At 39.0% G+C, this 15,248-nt stretch overlaps 1 protein-coding gene across 2 annotated transcripts in view; it reads right to left on the bottom strand.

Moving 5' to 3' along the window:
- Positions 1-15,248, bottom strand: part of MYO1F (myosin IF) — a 170,868-nt gene that overhangs the window by 69,796 nt on the left and 85,824 nt on the right. For both annotated transcript variants that reach the window (XM_075850101.1, XM_075850108.1), the window contains 4 exons: positions 9,421-9,510; positions 7,931-8,062; positions 7,667-7,801; positions 7,421-7,553 (listed from right to left, as the gene is read on the bottom strand). In XM_075850101.1, coding sequence (XP_075706216.1) covers positions 7,421-7,553; positions 7,667-7,801; positions 7,931-8,062; positions 9,421-9,510 — 490 coding nt within the window. The remainder of the gene's footprint in view (positions 1-7,420; positions 7,554-7,666; positions 7,802-7,930; positions 8,063-9,420; positions 9,511-15,248) is intronic.

Genomic DNA, 15,248 nt, shown 5'->3' with positions numbered 1-15,248 from the left:
TAAATAATGACAGAAAGGAGAACTAAAGAAGACAGCAGAAATAAAACATTACTATAAATTTGAAATATCATTTGTCAAATATTAACTGGGCTACTGAAGAATATATTTTCCACCTTCTTTGTCACAAGCTAAGACTGAGGTTTAGAATCGTTGCCTATTTTATGAGTAGTACATCGTGGATTTAGGCAACATACACTACCGTTCAAAAGTTTAGGGTCACTTAGAAATTTCCTTATTTTTGCAAGAAAAGCACAGTTTTTTTCAATGAAGATAACATTAAATTAATCAGAAATACACTCTATACATTGTTAATGTGCTAAATGACTATTCTAGCTGCAAACGTCTGGTTTTTAATGCAAAATCTACATAGGTGTATAGAGGCCCATTTCCAGCAACCATCACTCCAGTGTTCTAATGGTACATTGTGTTTGCTAACTGTGTTTGAAGGCTAATGGATGATTAGAAAACACTTGAAAACCCTTGTGGAATTATGTTAGCACCGCTGTAAACAGTTTTGCTGTTTAGAGGCGCTATAAAACTGACCTTCCTTTGAGCTAGTTGGGAATCTGGAGCATTACATTTGTGGGTTCGAAAAAGAGAGCTTTCATGTGAAACTTGACAGTCTATTCTTCTTATTAGAAATGAAGGCTATTCCATGCGAGAAATTTCCTACAACGGTGTGTACTACTCCCTTCAGAGGACAGCACAAACAGGCTCTAACCAGAGTAGAAAGAGAAGTGGGAGGCGATGCTGCACAACTGAGCAACAAGACAAGTACATTAGAGTCTCTAGTTTGAGAAATAGACGCCTCACAGGTCCTCAACTGGCAGCTTCATTAAATAGTACCCGCAAAACGCCAGTGTCAACGTCTACAGTGAAGGGGCGACTCCGGGACGCTGGCCTTCAGGGCAGAGTGGCAAAGAAAAAGCCATATCTGAGACTGGCTAATAAAAGGAAAAGATTAATATGGGAAAAAGCACACAGACATTGGACAGAGGAAGATTGGAAAAAAGTGTTATGGACAGACGAATCGAAGTTTGAGGTGTTTGGATCACACGGAAGAACATTTGTGAGACGCAGAACAACTGAAAAGATGCTGGAAGAGTGCCCGACGCCATCTGTCAAGCATGGTGGAGGTAATGTGATGGTCTGGGGTTGATTTGGTGCTGGTAAAGTGGGAGATTTGTACAAGGTAAAAGGGATTTTGAATAAGTAAGGCTATCACTCCATTTTGCAACGCCATGCCATACCCTGTGGACAGCGCTTGATTGGAGCCAATTTCATCCTACAACAGGACAATGACCCAAAGCACACCTCCAAATTATGCAAGAACTATTTAGGGAAGAAGCAGGCAGCTGGTATTCTATCTATAATGGAGTGGCCGGCGCAGTCACCAGATCTCAACCCCATAGAGCTGTTGTGGGAGCAGCTTGACCGTATGGTATGCAAGAAGTACCCATCAAGCCAATCCAACTTGTGGGAGGGGCTTCTGGAAGCATGGGGTGAAATTTCTCCCGATTACCTCAGCAAATTAACAGCTAGAATGCCAAAGGTCTGCAATGCTGTAATTGCTGCAAATGGAGCATTCTTTGACGAAAGCAAAGTTTGAAGGAGAAAATTATTATTTCAAATAAAAATCATTATTTCTAATCTTGTCAATGTCTTGACTATATTTTCTAGTCATTTTGCAACTCATTTGATAAATATAAGTGTGAGTTTTCATGGAAAACACAAAATTGTCTGGGTGACCCCAAACTTTTGAACGGTAGTGTATATTATCCTATAGGACTTCAAATCTCTGTCATTTGACATCAAATACATGGACTTCTCTGGGTTAGTTGAGGTGAGTTTTCTTAATTTCGAATCAAGCCTTATGTTTCTACTTGGTAATACATGTTTATTTTTATTTATATGTTTAACAGTCTAATGTACCAGATCAAAAACCATATTCCGTATGTGACTTGCGAGACATTTTGACATATTTATTACTTATTTTTGAGATGCAGTGCTTTGGTTGCAGCAAAATTCAACATTAGCTGTGAGATTCTCTGCTCTCTGTAGCTTTGCCAAATAACGCAGATCACTGCTAAAGCGCAGTAGCGGTTTTAAAAATAAGTTCTCTCTCCTCACAGAATATATTCTGTCAGAGGAGAGAGAAATAGTGAAGATTATGGCCCTATCTTTTCCCCACCAGACCCTGATCACAACCCCTCTCCCCATCCCGATCAAGCAAAATGGTGCACGCATTCGCTGTTTGAGCTTTGCCAGTGCAGTCTATGGCACCATATGGCAAATAGTAACAGTTAGGGCATGACCACACATGGCGGAATTCCTCCGCAACTGTCCGCATCAATGCCGCACAGAATCTGCGTTGCAGATTCTGCAGCGGATCTGCACAAAATGTGCAGAAAATTGATGCGGACTGGCCGCTGCGGACTGCAGGAAAAGTGCTTCTCTTCTCACTATTCAGTGCAGGATAGAGAGAAGGGACAGCACTTTCCCTAGTGAAAGTCAAAGAATTTCATACTTACCGCCCGTTGTCTTGGTGACGCGTCCCTCTTTCGGCATCCGGCCCGACCTCCCTGGATGACGCTCCAGTCCATGTGACCGCTGCAGCCTGTGCTTGGCCTGTGATTGGCTGCAGCCGTCACTTACACTGAAACGTCATCCTGGGAGGCCGGACTGGAGACAGACGCAGGGAGTTCTCGGTAAGTATGAACTTATATTTTTTTTTACAGATACATGTATATTGAGATCGGTAGTCACTGTCCCGGGTGCAGAAACAGTTACTGCCGATCGCGTAACTCTTTCAGCACCCTGGACAGTGACTATTTACTGACGTCTCCTAGCAACGCTCCCGTCATTACGGGAGCCCCATTGACTTCCTCAGTCTGGCTGTAGACCTAGAAATACATAGGTCCAGCCAGAATGAAGAAATGTCATGGTAGTAAAAACAATACGCTCCGCAGCACACATAAGATCTGCGGACTTCATTGCGGAATTTTGACTCTCCATTGAAGTCAATGGAGAAATTCCGCCATGAGTCCGCAACCAGTCCGCCACTGCTCCGCAACAGACAGAGCATGCTGCGGACACCAAATTCCGCTCCGCAGCCTATGCTCCGCAGCGGAATTGTACGCATCGTGTAAACGAACACTGCTAAATTAAAGTGAAAGTCAATGGAGAAACGGCTCCGCTGCGGATTAACGCTGCGGAGTGTCCGCAGCGGAATTTAAGTGAAATTCCGCTATGTGTGAACCCGCCCTTAGGGACAAATCTCTCACTATTGTCTCACTAAATTCAGACCTTTAATTACCTTCCTAAAACAATCTTTTCTTAATTCATACAACCCAGACCAAATTTTATCAGTAGATGAATCCCTGATGAGCTATAAAGGCCGTCTTACTTTCTGGCAGTTTACCCCCTCCAAATGTGGCAAACATGGTGTCAAATTATATAAGGTGTGCAAAGGGGCACATCTGCGGTCTTTTCATTTTAAGTGTTTTCCTTTTCTCATGTTCGCTTTATAAAATAAGCTATCTTTAAAAGGACTAATTTGTTAAAAAAATTGAAATTCAAATTGTATCACCTGTTTTGCATTAATTCCTGCAAAACCAGTGGGGCCAAAATACTCGCTACACCCCTATATGAAAACCTTAAGGGGTCTAGTTTTCTAAATGGGGTAATTTATAGGGGTTTTCTATCGTCGTGGCACCTCAATGCCTCTCCAAATGTGCAGTGAGGCCTGAAACATTTTCAAGAAAAATTTGTGCCCTGAAAGCCACCGGGTGTTCTCTTTGTTTTGGACCCTGTTGTGCTACCTGGACACACATTAGGACCACAATGTGGATATTCTTGTACACAGGAGAAACAGGATAATACATTTAGCGGTGCATTTCCTTATTCTCATGTTCGCTATACAAAATAATTTGTCTTGAAACAATTGTGGAAAATATAAAATTACAATTCACCTGCGTTTCATTAATTTCTGCCAAAAAAACTGTGGGGTCAAAATACTCACGACACCTCTCAATGAAAACTTTAACGGGTGAAGTTTTAAAAATACAGTCATTGCTTGGGGATTTTCTATCATTTTAACATTTGAGCCTCTGCAAACTTGTGTTTGTACAAGAAAGCATGTACTTAAAGAGGCTCTGTCACCAGATTTTGAAACCCCTATCTCCTATTGCAGCAGATCGGCGCTGCAATGTAGATAAGAGTAACGTTTTTTTTTTTTTAAAAACGAGCATTTTTGGCCAAGTTATGACCATTTTTATATTTATGTAAATGAGGCTTTCTAAAGTACAACTGGGCGTGTTTAAAGTTAAAGTACAACTGGGCGATGTAGCTACATCGACTTACCTGCAAACGCCGATGCTGCTGCAGAATCAAATGTGTCCTCGCTGGTCCGACACGATGCAGGACCTGGGGCAGGAAGTGAGTGACGTCACAGCGTGATCTCTCGAGAACACGCTGTGTGTCTGCACTGCCAGAAGCTGGGCGTTGTGTAGAGAAGTGGATGATACATCTATTCACAACGCCCAGCTAGTAAAAGAAGTAAAAACGCCCAGATGTAACACACATAATACACGCCCAGTTGTACTTTAACTTTAAACACGCCCAGTTGTACTTTAGAAAGCCTCATTTACATAAATATAAAAATGGTCATAACTTGGCCAAAAATGCTCGTTTTTAAAAAAACAAACACGTTACTCTTATCTACATTGCAGCGCCGATCTGCCGCAATAGGAGATAGGGGTTGCAAAATCTGGTGACAGAGCCTCTTTAAAAAAGTTAGACATTGTTGTTAAATTCGTAAGTCTCTTAAATTGCTAAAAAATGTAAAAGTCTTTTCAAAAGTGCTGCAAACATAAAGAGATGTGAAAATATTTGTACAGTATGTATGTACACATGTAACATATTGTGGTTGAAAATAGGAAAAAAAAGAAAATGTGTAAAAATTTTCATACATTTTTGTTTTTTAACAAATAAACGTATATCTTATCATTCTAATTTTACCATCTACATAAAGTTCAATATGTGATGAGAGAACAATGTCCAAGTCACTTGAATGTGCAAAACTATTACAGAGTTATCATCTGATAACGCCAGACATACCATATTTCCCCAAAAATTTTTTAATTATTATTTTTGTTATTTTGCAGGGGGCTTTATATAATTTTCACATATTTCATATCAAGAAAACCACATAATGTCATCATAATAGCACATTTTGTTAAAGACAACAAATAAGAAATAAAAGAAAACATGAAATTCTCATTCTACCCTCCCTCCACTTGAGACCTTGCCTATTTTTGATTGTATTTCTACTCTTTAAATAATGTATCACATTCTTTAGAGGAAAATAAGATTTTTGCAGTTTGATTCCATCTCTTGTTGAATTTTCCTTTTTGTTTCACTGCATATAAACTATTTCTATGTTCTAGCATGGCAAAGAGTATATCCACTGATCCAATATTGTTTTCTTGGCCGCTAGCTGTATTATATGTATACTTCCTTCCTTATACCATTCTCTGTCTTTCTGGCCAAGAGAGCAGTCCGAGTGCAAAACACCAAGCCATATATCCGCCACTACTTTCGTCTCCATCATTGTTTCCTTGATCATTCAATATATTCTTGACTCTAGAAAGGTCCCTCTCCTGTAATACTTCCCATACATTTTTCCCTATTGATTTCTTCTGTTCTATTTTCAAGTCTTTATTTCTAATATACACTATCCATTTCAAAGGGAGAGGGTGCGCCAAAAGACCCTCAATTTTATTGTTCGTTAAATACGATTCCCCTGACGTCTATTATTTGATATATCTAAGGATACATTCCCAGTTATACGTGCTGATTTCTGGAAGGGATATCCCCTTTTAACCTTTTCCCTATATAAACTGCTTTTTGATACTCTTAGCCTCTTGTTTCTCCATCTAAATTTCAAAAAAGTTTGCTCTATCAACTTAATATCTTTATTTTTAATTAAATGACATCTCCCAAAGATGGAGAGAGGTAGCTATAATATATTTTATTTACCTCTCTATTAATTTTAATACCCAGGTACTTTAGTTCCTCCTTAGCTATATGTCTATTCCATGATATGTCTGCATTTTTTGCTAACATCAAAACTTCCGATTTTTGTTGGTTAATTTTATAGCTCGCCAGTTCTTTAATCTCACCCAGGGTTTTTATTATTTCCCTGATACTTTGACTGACATCATTAACGTACAATAAAAGATCATCCGCAAACATTGATATTTTTGTTTCCTCTTCTCTAATTTTGATTCCTAATTTTTATTTTCCAGAAGACTCAGGGCCAAGGGCTCTATAGCCATTTCAAAAACCAGTGGCGAGAGCCCTGTCTGGTTCCTCTTTCCAACTCAAAGGAGCCAGACAGGGCCCCCCCCCACCCTCACTCCTGCCTGTGGATTTTTATATAGACTTTCAATCACCCGTCCAAAGTTTCACATCAATCCCATATGTTTTAGGACCCCTTGCCAGTTTAGGGTGTTAGTTTCTCTTCCCTACCTAGTAGCTATATCTTGCTTTGTATCTAAATTTGCCTTGCTGTTTTGACCCATTTAGCCCCCGACTACGTTTTTGGATTGTCCTTCTGTACTGAAAAAACGGCTCCTGCTGCCTCTCTGACACTGACCCTGAATTTCCTGACTACAGCTTTGGATTGTCCCCGTGCACTGCATAATCGGCACTGCTACATTTCTAATTCTGACCCTGGATTGCCTGGCGATGGCTTGGGATTATTCCTTTGTATTGCATAATCGGCCCTGCTGCATCTCTGATACTGACCCTGGATTGTCCGACTACTTTCAACTTCAGCAACTATCACACTCACCCAGCTCTGCTGTTTGGCTGCTAGTACTTCTGATACATGAACTAACAGTCCATTTGTTGTAACCTGTAGTAACCCTACCTAATAGGTTTGGTTCATTTTCCACTTACGCATCTGAATAGAATTAACCACTGGTCTTATTGTAAGCACTCATGTCCGAGGCCCAGCAGAGTACCCTAGATCTTACCGGTTTTGGTAAAAGGGGGCAGGGGGCGTTGGTTAATAGTGCCGTTTGGTAGGCTATTTCTCTGGGGATCGTGGAATCAGATCATTACACAAACCATACAAAACCGTTGCTCTGGAGAATGTATTTGGATCCTATATTTACTAGGAACTGGTGTTTGTACCTGCCCTTGTATAAGTAAGTATGGCCTTTCAGTCATTATAAATTCAATATTGACTACAGCTTTATATCTAATCTTTGATCCTCATGAATCACATTCTAAAATCATAATGATTAAACATATTTTTCTGTAAGCTTTTCATCTGTATTATACATTCTCCTTTCCTGCCATAGTAATGTAACTAATTGCTTTTTGGATAGAGGAATGAAATAGTACTACTCACTGTCAGTACACTCCACCATAGCATAATTTCCCTGCTCTTGAAAGCTGATATTCCCAAGATGCAAGATTCCTGCTGCTATTTGTAGAACCAGTTGCTGCTCATCCCATGAAATTCCAATGACTTGCATGGCATTCTATGAGAAAGAAGGATAAAGAAACAATGACAAATACGAGAGAGGTGCAAGTGAGTTTCCATCTAGCACATATTATTGAGCCTCCTAAATAGAAAACATTACTGAAAACTTACCATTGTTTCAGAGAAATCGTTCTTATCATTGGTTCCTTCAACGTTATAGGTGTCTGACTGATTCAGGTAGAAATAGAAATCAGGCGTCATGATGCCCAGATTTTGCTTTTGTTCCTGTGATGCCCCCTCTATCAGCTGGTAAAAACAATAATGAGGTCACTCTCTACACCAAAGATGTTCACTACCACATAAATTTTTTCTATATATTATTGTAAAGATAGACACAATTGCACTTTAGGACCAGAATAATGTCTTAATATTTACCTGATAAAAGACATGGAAGTTGCGCTCACTCTCGTTCTGATTGACCACACGGGATTTTTCCAGAAGAAAGTTTGATATTTTACCTCCATCAGGCTCTCCCCCACGGCTAAATTGTATCTCAAAATATTTACCCTGCCACAAGAAGAATACGTGCCACAGAGATTTGTAGACATATGAATTCATGGACATTTTATTGCAATATATAAGTTACCATATATTAGTAAATGTGTCTATAATGTGGCTTCCTATTACAAATATTGGTATATTTATTTTCTTTTAGTACAACAAATTTAATTCTCAATGAGTCAAGTGGATTTATGAACAAATAATGCTAACTATCTGTGCCAAAGCATTCTCCATAAGACCTTGCACAGAAAGGCGTATTGCTTTCATATTAAACTATGCGTATTACGGACCAAACAACGAACAACCAAACGCCATGGTTCTACTGAAAACACTGAGATCACCATAAGTTCTATGTTAACAAAAGTTCCATGAAGTAGAACCACAAGTAGATGGATCCTATCATGTGACTGTATTACTGCCATCTAAAATTGGCCTAAAGTAGGATTTGATACCACACATAAAAAAAATCCTAGTTTGCTGGCTGAATGCAATATATAATTTAGCTTTAGTTCCCACACAAAGTTAACTTTTGGTGTGGCGTTTTTCGCAGCGTTTTTTTAGTCTTTTTTTTGTGCGAAAAACGCTGCAGCCAAATGTTTGGTAAATATGAGAGAGCCTACATACACAGCATTTTGGTTAGTGGCATTTTTTTGTTGCTATAGATGTGATGTTTTTTTTCCATAGACTTCTGTTAAGAACTTAGAAAAACCAGAAAAAAAACCATGTACAAAACGCCACCAAAAATGCCATTAAAAACACACTGGGCAGTTTTATTAGGACTACGCCAGTCTTAATAAAAATTAAGCTGGAGTAAGATGCCACAAATGTATAAAGAAGTACACATCCCTTAATAAATTTGTCACATCTTCGGCTGTCCGTGCACCACTGAATACAATCCTTGCCAGCCTAGAGCTGGCATAAATTTCTGATAGAATTTAAGGCAGTTTCTGGTTTAAATTTTAGTAAATGCCTCAGGCTGCTTGCTCCTTATGCTAAGCCCAACAATTTGTGCGAATTTTGTGTCGTTTGTGACATTTCTACACCAACTGACGTAGAAACGTTAACTTTCCCCAATGGAGTTTTTACATGTGTTTCAAATCGCTGGAAAAAAAAAAGTGTGTTTGAAGGAGGCCTCGAGGTGTCCTTAGATGCAGAGGTTATGTTGATAATCTGTCAAAAAATCAGGGGACTGAACAAAAATCTTTGTGTCACCAAGATGTTCTACCAGTCTGCGGCCACGGAGACTTTTTTATTTTTAGAAAAATCACTTTGAAATTACTACCCATATAAAAGCATTAAGTAGCTTGCAAATCTCTGGAAAATTGCTGTAGTAAATAACAGATATTAACAGTTCTATAACTTACAAATCGACTTGAATTGTTGTTCCGGACGGTTTTGGCATTACCAAAAGCTTCAAGGAGAGGATTCGACTGCAGAATTATGTCTTTAACATGCTGGAAAAGTAATACAGATTATTAAATATTTATTTCTAGAGTTGATTATCTTTCTGCATTTATCTCTTTTTACAGAAGACAGCCGTTTTCTCACATTTGTGTTTTGTATCATCAATAGGGTTGGCTCATCAGGGCTTTTTCCATATGTTCTCTAGATCAGCACTATAGAAATAGTTTGGCCACTCACAATAACCCTGTTCCTATTGCAAGAGCTTATCCCTATGCTTTGATTTGTTAATAATGTGTACAAAAAAAAATTTAAAAATCAGGTTGGTAACCCTAATGTCTACACAATTGTTATATTTTTTTTCATTGATAGGGGACAATTATTTCACACAATTAATTTTACAAAATTATTTTTATTGTGTGAAATCATAACACAAAGATGCTTTAAAGGGAATGTGTCATAAGAAAGTGACCTATTGTTTAAATCAGGGGTTGGGAACCATTTTTCTGCCAAGGGCCATTTGGATATTTATAACATCATTCGCGGGCCATAGATAACACAAGATCCATCATTGACAATAGGTAATTGGCAAGGCTCCCCCCTATAAATAGGTACAGCTAGTGCGTAGTATGTAATCACTTATGCGGCTATAATGGATTGTTTTATATCTCAAATAGGGAATTATATATTAGATCTAATATGTATTTCTTTTCAGAGACTCTTAAATATATATACTGTAAATTGCTAATTGCTGGATTTTTGGTTTTATATTCCAAACAGGTAATTATATTGGACCTAATAAACATTTTAGCACATGTGGAATCTATAAATCAGCTGCCCTAAACGCTGTGCACATAGATCGGCACGGGCATGCGGCAGACGGAGGGGGGCCTCCTTCCCTCTCTGTGCAATTTCGGCAACTTACAGATCGGACCCACTTCCTTCACATATGTTGTTGATGCCAAGTGCACAGAGTGGGAGGGGGCCACCTCCGTCTGACGCGTGGCCATGTCAATCTATTACTTAGAAAACATTAGAAGGGGAGGCCCCTGGCGAGGCTTGCTCTGTCTGGTGGTCTTCGTCACATAGTTACCAGAGTCACTGACCGTTGCAGTGCAACATCTGACAGTGACGCTCACTAGGTGACAAGACTACTAGATAGAACTCACCGCACTTAGCAAGCAGCATTGCTATCTTCGGACGTGTCATTGATCCGGCATAGCGGCACTGCTGAAATTAGGCCTAATACTGGTTAGCTGAGTCTCTCAGCCAATCATATTCTGCGGATATGCCATAAGGCCATGTTCAGACGTGGCAGAATTTTTCCGCTGCAAATGTTGGTGCAAATTTGGGGCAATTACGCAACAAATCTGTACCAACATTTGCATATTTGACAGGTAATTCAGACGTTGCAGATATCACAGCGGACTTGCCACAGATTTCAGTTTTTGCATTGCAAAGGCTGAAATCCACAGTGAAATTCCGCTTCTTCTCCGCAACATAATGAGCATGCTACGGAGGGAAAATTCTGTACCGCAGCCTAAATTCCGCACAGTTATTTTCCACTACGTCTGAACTAAGTTTCCTGTTGGCAGCAGAATTCAACAGCAATTCCGCCACGTCTGAATGTGCCCTAAATGTCCAAGATGGGCAAACCCTTTCAAAGTTTTCACTCACCGTGTGCTCACCACACTGTGGTGGCCTCCTCAAGCACTGTATGGGTTGCCACCCCCACTTCACTACCAAAAATACACTTATTTTATTGAAAAAAGAAAAAAAGAAAAAGATCCAGGAATATAGCTAAGCACTCTTGGGTTCAATAAGAATAAAAAATTATTTTATTTTTTGAATCCAGATAATACCGGCAAAGTTAAATTTATACATAAATACACAAGTAACAATTTAAAAAGAGAATTCTCCTGGCCAGGAAAGAGAACATACAATAAACCTTCAGAACATAGGTGATATTGCCTGATGGATATACAGCACGATGTACACGCGTTAAACAATTTTACAAAGAGATTTCAAAATGAGAAACCGCTGGGCTATGTTCACACTTGCGGTTTCCAAACATATATGTAATTTGTATCACAATATTGCCAAAGTACCTATTTGGAGTAGCTGGTAATGATATTAATAAAGAGACTTTTTTTATATGCATATAATATGACTTGACTCTCAAAATAGACAAATAGCCTCAAGAATTAGAGGAATGTGGTTATAAGCGTGCTTTTTTCTCTCATCAAGTGGATCAACAAAACCAATTCAAATCTTATGATAATAGGAAGTCTTTTTACAGATCCTAGGGTCAATGTATAGCCCTCAAGCAGTTGGGCTTTGAAGCAAGATATAAGCTTAAATGGATTTTTACCTTCGCCTCCGAAGTCCAGTAAGTGCCCGGAAGACGATGCGGGGAGGTAATTGACTCCGGGGTGAGGAATGGCAGGTCTCCTCAAGAGGGAAGTTCACCTGTGTGGCCACACATTTGGTTTCAAAGCATCCACGTCTCCACCATTGCTTCCCTTGGCGCTTTCCTCTATTGATCCATGCAGGCAACAACCACTGTACTCACGGAGGTAGGGGCCCAGCAATGCAGGATCGCACCCTGATATTTCAGGTGAATTGAAGGCACTCCAAGAGGAACGGACCCAGCTGGACAAGATCGCACGCCGGCAGCCAGGTAGATAGAAATTCCAACGTATGTTCCTTTCCACGTGTGATCTTCAACACTGGACAGGTATTCTCTGGGCAGGGTTTGGACGTCACTACCCGCCCCGTTGATTAGAACAGCTGACGCGTTTCATCCCTGAACGGGATTTCTTCAGAGCAGTTTGACAAGTGCTGCCAAACACACTATATTTATAGTGTCCCAAATTCATTCATTGGTTCAATGAAAAACATAATGTTTCACACAAAGATATTATGGATATTATATATTTAAATCTTTCATGAGATGCCACAATGATATATATCTCTCTCAATTTCAATAGCAGGCATAGATATTTTTATATTCAAACAGACAATTAGAATATCCAGAAAATCATATTCATAAATATATTCAGTATTTATCAAGGGGAGGGCAATCAGTGGTGTGTCTCTACTTGGTCAAAATAAGACCAATAATTGAATTTTGCATAGGAATACAATTACTACCTGAATTTTATTATCAATATTAATTCTTCCGTGAATACGGATAACTACTACTATCTAGACTTTGTAGTAGATTTATGGAGGAACGAATTTTTCTTCAATAAGGGATCCCCCATTATATCATTTTGACACAAGATGAAATCTGTTCAATTCTTTTAATATATATTATATGGGATACATCCAACCATACACCTAAGCATATGAAATACAGATAATACTTCAGGGGAGGCAGGGAAAGAGAACCACTACCTGTTAGGGCATTAGGACCCGGGTCCCCACCACCCCCAAAGCAGAATCGATTTCAATACCATCAATATTAGTTTGATAATTTTACTACTGGATTTCATCATATTTAACATATGCGTATATAAGACTATGGTAAATAATGGGAGCCATCATGAAATTCCAAGGGGGGGCAGGAATGGGGATCCAGTGTCCATAGAACAATAGATCTCCCATTCCCACCACACATAAAGAGCTAGATTCAAATCCCATCACTATAGAAGATTGCAAAAATTGAAAATTATGTTCATTCATTTGGAATTATTTATCCAATTAATTGATCATTCCATATTGAGAATAACATTGCTCATACTCATACCACTGAAAACAGATTATGATTATATGAAAAATATAATATCCACATCAAAGACATATTGGGATTTCACTATCAGGTTTCCAAAGATAAAAACCAGAAAGTATGTATATTAAATCCAAAAGTTTCACAACCAATTTTCCTAGATCATTCTCCAGGGATGACATAATAAAGGTCCCATTATTTAATCTAATATTCTTTTATCAGAGATTGTTTATATCCAACACTGACTAACTCGAAAATACTGAAAGTTGAGGGAAATATAAAACAGCCTCTTGGCCCCCAACTGTTCAAAGGAACATATTAAATTTAATTTCATTATTTAGTCCCCTGGGATTCAAAGTTCTCAGTGTATATATCCACATAGTTTCCTTTTGGAGGAGTATTCGATTGAGATCACCTCCCCTTCTGTCTTGGAATAGTTGATAAATCCCCATGAATTTTAGGCCAGTTGGTGATTGGGCATGGTATGTTTTAAAATGTGCAGCTAGAGGATTAACCATTTCACCCTTGGTGATATCTCTAATATGTTCGCTGATGCGAACATGTAATTCTCGTTTCGTTTTCCCAATATATTGTTTCCCACATGGGCAAATAATGGAGTAAACGACCATGGTTGAGCGGCAATTGATGAAATTATAGACTTTGAATTCCCTTTTGTGTTCACTATCCAGAAAAGTGTCTGATTTTAAAACGTACTTACAACATTTACAAGAGCCACACATGAACATTCCTTTTGGACGTTTCTGTAGCCATTTCTCATTACTTGGGGTCCTTCTCTTAAACTCAGAACTCACCAACATATTCCTCAAAGTGGGGGCCTTTCTTGGAACCATACTCGGTACATTCCCCACTATTGAGTTAATTCTTTTGTCCAAAGTTAAATGTGGCCAGTTTTTGATCATCAAATTCCGAAGTATGTTCCAATGGGACCCATACCTTGAAATGAATCTGACTCTGTTGTCACTGTTATCTTTTTTACCTCTCTTGAGAATTTCCTCTCTATTCTGCCTAGATGCCCTATTGTATCCTTTCTTGATCATTTTTTTGGGATAACCCCTATCTTCAAAGCGAGATGATAGATCTTGTGCTTCGCTTTTGAAGTCCCTGAAGTCAGTACAGTTGCGGCGAATTCGAAGAAATTCGCTTATCGGGATCCCCTTAATTTGAGAGGGAAAGTGATGGCTACTTGCTGCCAAAAGGGTATTACCTGATGTTGGTTTCCGATATGTAGTCGTTTTTAATTTGTTTCCTTCCCTATGAATATTAAGATCCAAAAAGCTAATGTGATCTTCACTATAAGAAAAGGTCAGAAGGATATTTAATTTATTAGAGTTTAAATCCCCAATAAAACTTTCAAGTAAGTCCAATGGTCCCTTCCAACACAATAGAACATCATCCATGTATCTAAGCCAAGCGGAGGCGCATTTTCTGAAGAGAGGATGAGGGTATACTATAAATTCTTCCCACCAGCCCAAGTGCAAACAGGCATACGATGGTGCACAAGAGGATCCCATGGCTGTTCCACGAATCTGACGATAGAATTTGCCATCAAAAGAGAAGCAGTTATAATTCAAAACGAATTCCAACATTTCAATAATAAATTCATTTTGATGGGCCCAGTCTCCTCCTCTCCTCTCCAGAAAATGCGCGACCGCTTTGAGGCCAACATCATGTGGGATGGAGGTATACAATGACTCCACATCCAATCCCACCAGGATGAAGTCTTCCTCAAGAATCAATTTGTCAATTTTATTTAGAAGATCCCCCGTATCCAATACAAAAGATGGAAGTGTACGGACAAAAGGTTTCAATTTTTCGTCTATGTATTTACCAAGGTGGTCTGTTGGGCCATCACACCCCGAAATGATAGGTCTACCCGGAGGTGTGTTCCTATTTTTGTGCACCTTAGGAAGCACATATATCGTGGGCATACGGGGTTCTCTTACCTCCAAAAATTGAAACTCATTTTTATTAATTAAGCCCTCATCCAATGCAAAAGTCAATTTTCTATTTAAAGTTCCCATTATATTATCAAGTGGGTTA

The sequence above is a fragment of the Rhinoderma darwinii genome, chromosome 1 (assembly GCF_050947455.1).
Source record: "Rhinoderma darwinii isolate aRhiDar2 chromosome 1, aRhiDar2.hap1, whole genome shotgun sequence".
Lineage (NCBI taxonomy): Eukaryota > Metazoa > Chordata > Amphibia > Anura > Rhinodermatidae > Rhinoderma > Rhinoderma darwinii.
Note: the sequence above shows the minus strand (reverse complement) of the source record. Positions and strands in the feature narration are given on the sequence as shown.